This window comes from Octodon degus, unplaced genomic scaffold, assembly GCF_000260255.1.
Source record: "Octodon degus isolate 3935 unplaced genomic scaffold, OctDeg1.0 scaffold00083, whole genome shotgun sequence".
NCBI classification, from domain to species: domain Eukaryota; kingdom Metazoa; phylum Chordata; class Mammalia; order Rodentia; family Octodontidae; genus Octodon; species Octodon degus.
In genome coordinates, this window is record NW_004524659.1 from 9,551,556 (window position 1) to 9,554,450 (window position 2,895).

The window sequence follows — 2,895 nt, forward strand, 5'->3', positions numbered from 1 at the left end:
TCCAATAACTTACCCTTGAGATTACAAATATAAACTTCTAGGGGGCTGGGGAGATGGCTCAGTAGAATAAGCGCTTCCCTGACAAGTGCAAGGGCCTGAGTTCAATCCCTGGTTCCGCAAAACAAAACAAAACAAAACAAAACAAAACAAAACAAAACAAAACAAATATAAACTTCTTGGACTGAGATGAGGACCAGGAAGGGCTCTCTGTTCTTTCTTTCCTCACTATAAAGGCTACATGAGACTACACATCATATAGAGATCAAAAACAACCCTCTCCAACATCCTCAGAGCTGAGGGTTCCCATTTTTCACTCCCACAATGTGGAAAAAATCAAAGAAATTTATTAATTAAAAAGAAGAGTCCAGAGCCAAAATGCTTGAGTTTGAGTCCTGGTACTGGTAATAACTGTATGATTTGGAGGAAGTAATATTAATCTTTCTATGCTTCACAGTCACAAACTAGGTCCTAGACAATCAAGCTCATGATCTCACATACACATACAAATTCTCAGTCACATAATATACACAGTCATACAATCACACCAGTAATCTTACAGTCATAGTAGCTCAAAGACAGAGGTGGTCACACACAAGAAACAGTTACACCCAGTTACACACACAATGGCATGCCACACATGGTTAGACTTTTTGTCACAATTATTATACCTGGAGGAACAGGTGGTCATGGTTACACAATCATCTGTTGTCATACACACTCCAACACATTTGTGTCTGTACAGATAAGTAGTCAAACAAGTCACACACACACACACACACACACACACAATGTCACACCTTGGTGTCTCATAAATCCATACACAGTGACACAGTTGTACGAGCAAGGGCAGTCACACAAAAAGCACACTTACTCGCAATTCTCTCAGCAATAGTCACACACAGGCATGCACACACAAGGTGACACACGATATAATATTCTGGCACACCCACAGCCTATCACATACTTTATACACGATAACATAGTGACATAGTTTATCACACACACAGCAGCCCCGGTGCCAGAGCTGTCCCCACCAGTCTATCCCCAGCAGGGCCCCCATCTCCTACCCTAGGCTGGGATCGGGCCTAACTCACCTTTCCGGTCCGCGGGCTCTGGAAACTGGTCCAGAGATATAGACCTGCGACGTCAATGCCCAGAAATCTTCACGTGGCTGAGCACAGAGAGAACTGAGGAGTGCAGAACAGAGCTCAGATGGACCTGAACTGGCGAGTCAGCATTCTCCGTCCGGCCCCGCAAACTACCAGCCCCAGAATGCTTCGCGCCTCAGTCTTTCGTGCTGAACTACATTTCCCAGAAAGCACCGCGATAAATCTCCACTTGGTGCCTACAACTTGTGGTTGGTGCACTGGACTGTGTAGATTGTGCCTGCTTTGTGTGAAGAAGCTAAGTTCTGTCAAGTTACTGGGTGTGATTCAGCGCTTGAGTGTGGTGGTTACACACCTTTGTCCATATCTCTGTCCTGCACACCATTGTGTTTGTGAACCAAAAGCAGACGAGGAATTCTGCCTGAACTTTTGATTACTTGTTTTGGTGCTAAGGGCTGAACCCAGGCCCTTTTTACTGAGCTACATCCATAGCCCTTTTTTATTTTTAGGCAGGGTTTCATAAGGTGTCCAGGTTGTGCTCTTTCTGCCTCAGCCTCCCAGAGTGATGGGATCACAGGCTTTCTTCACCACACCTGGCTAAACTTCTGAATTTTCAATCACGTTCCTTCGTTGTGTGGGTTTGAGGTGTGCCATGTCGAAAATGTGAGATTATGGGTGGATGGGCCACCTCCAGGATAGAGGTGACCATTTGTCATTGTTCTTGTGCCAGAAGTCGCAGTTGTTTGCAAAAAGCTAGAAGCTTTTTCTGTTTCTGGGTTTACCTTTAGGATTGAATCTGGAGAAGCACTTCTGTGTCTCTGTGTGTGTCTGGCTGGCTTTCATTTTGTTCTGTACGCTAATAACTCACTGTGCGTGAGGTCAGAGTTACTTTTTATTTTATTTTATTTTACTTTGTACCAGGAATGGAACTCAGGACCTTGTATTTGCCAGGTAGGCATTTATTGCCACTGAGCTACATTGCTGGCCCTAGGCTTTAATATCCCCTCTCTACCTGTACCCCAAAGTAATTCCAGTCACAAAGGCATACTTATATTCCATTTTTATAAGGTTGGTCATTATTATCAAAGTTGTTAATAATTTGGTAGCCTGTTGCTCTGGTGTTCCTCTTACTGTTGATTCCACTTTACAGCTTCATTTAAGACTCAGAAAACTGCCCACCACAACTAGCGCAGGATGGTGCATCTGTAGTCCTAGCACTGTGGGAGGTGAGGCAGGAGAGTTGTAAATTCCAACAACTCTTGAGCAATTTAGCAGCTTAAGAAGACTATCTTTTAAAAAGGGGGGATTGGGGACTCAGGATGTAGCTCTTGGAAAAAAGACACTTTACAAAATCCTAGAAAGGAGAAAGCAAGGAGAAATTTCTTAGAAGTTATTCTTGGAAGAGATACTATCCAACCCCCTGCCACAGAGAGTCTTTTAAAAGCTAAAACCACAGAGCCTGGCTTCTAGGGCTGAAATGATTGCTGTTTACTCTGTAAAACTGGGCACTTTTACTTTCGAAGGAAAGCAGTCAACTGGTATTGTTTGAAGCCTCTGTCCTTTGTCTGAATTACCTGAGCTGCTCTGAAACTTTCCATCCGCCTGCTTCAGTCTTCTAGAGCACTGGGATTATGGGTATTGAGGGATTATGGGTACCTGACTGAAAGATACTTTGGCTGATAAAAAAACACTTTGGTCTGTGCAGCTATCTTTGTAAGTCAGTATTTGATTATGAGAAGGCTTTTAGTGTCATTATTTACTTTTCTTGTATCAGACATTTTTATCACTT

At 43.4% G+C, this 2,895-nt stretch overlaps 1 protein-coding gene across 1 annotated transcript in view; it reads right to left on the reverse strand.

The window, feature by feature from the left end:
- Nucleotides 1–2,895, reverse strand: part of LOC111818209 (zinc finger protein 850-like) — a 144,824-nt gene that overhangs the window by 110,453 nt on the left and 31,476 nt on the right. Inside the window, exon 6 of the mRNA XM_023721455.1 lies at nucleotides 1,095–1,223. Within this exon, the coding sequence (XP_023577223.1) occupies nucleotides 1,095–1,223 (129 nt within the window). The remainder of the gene's footprint in view (nucleotides 1–1,094; nucleotides 1,224–2,895) is intronic.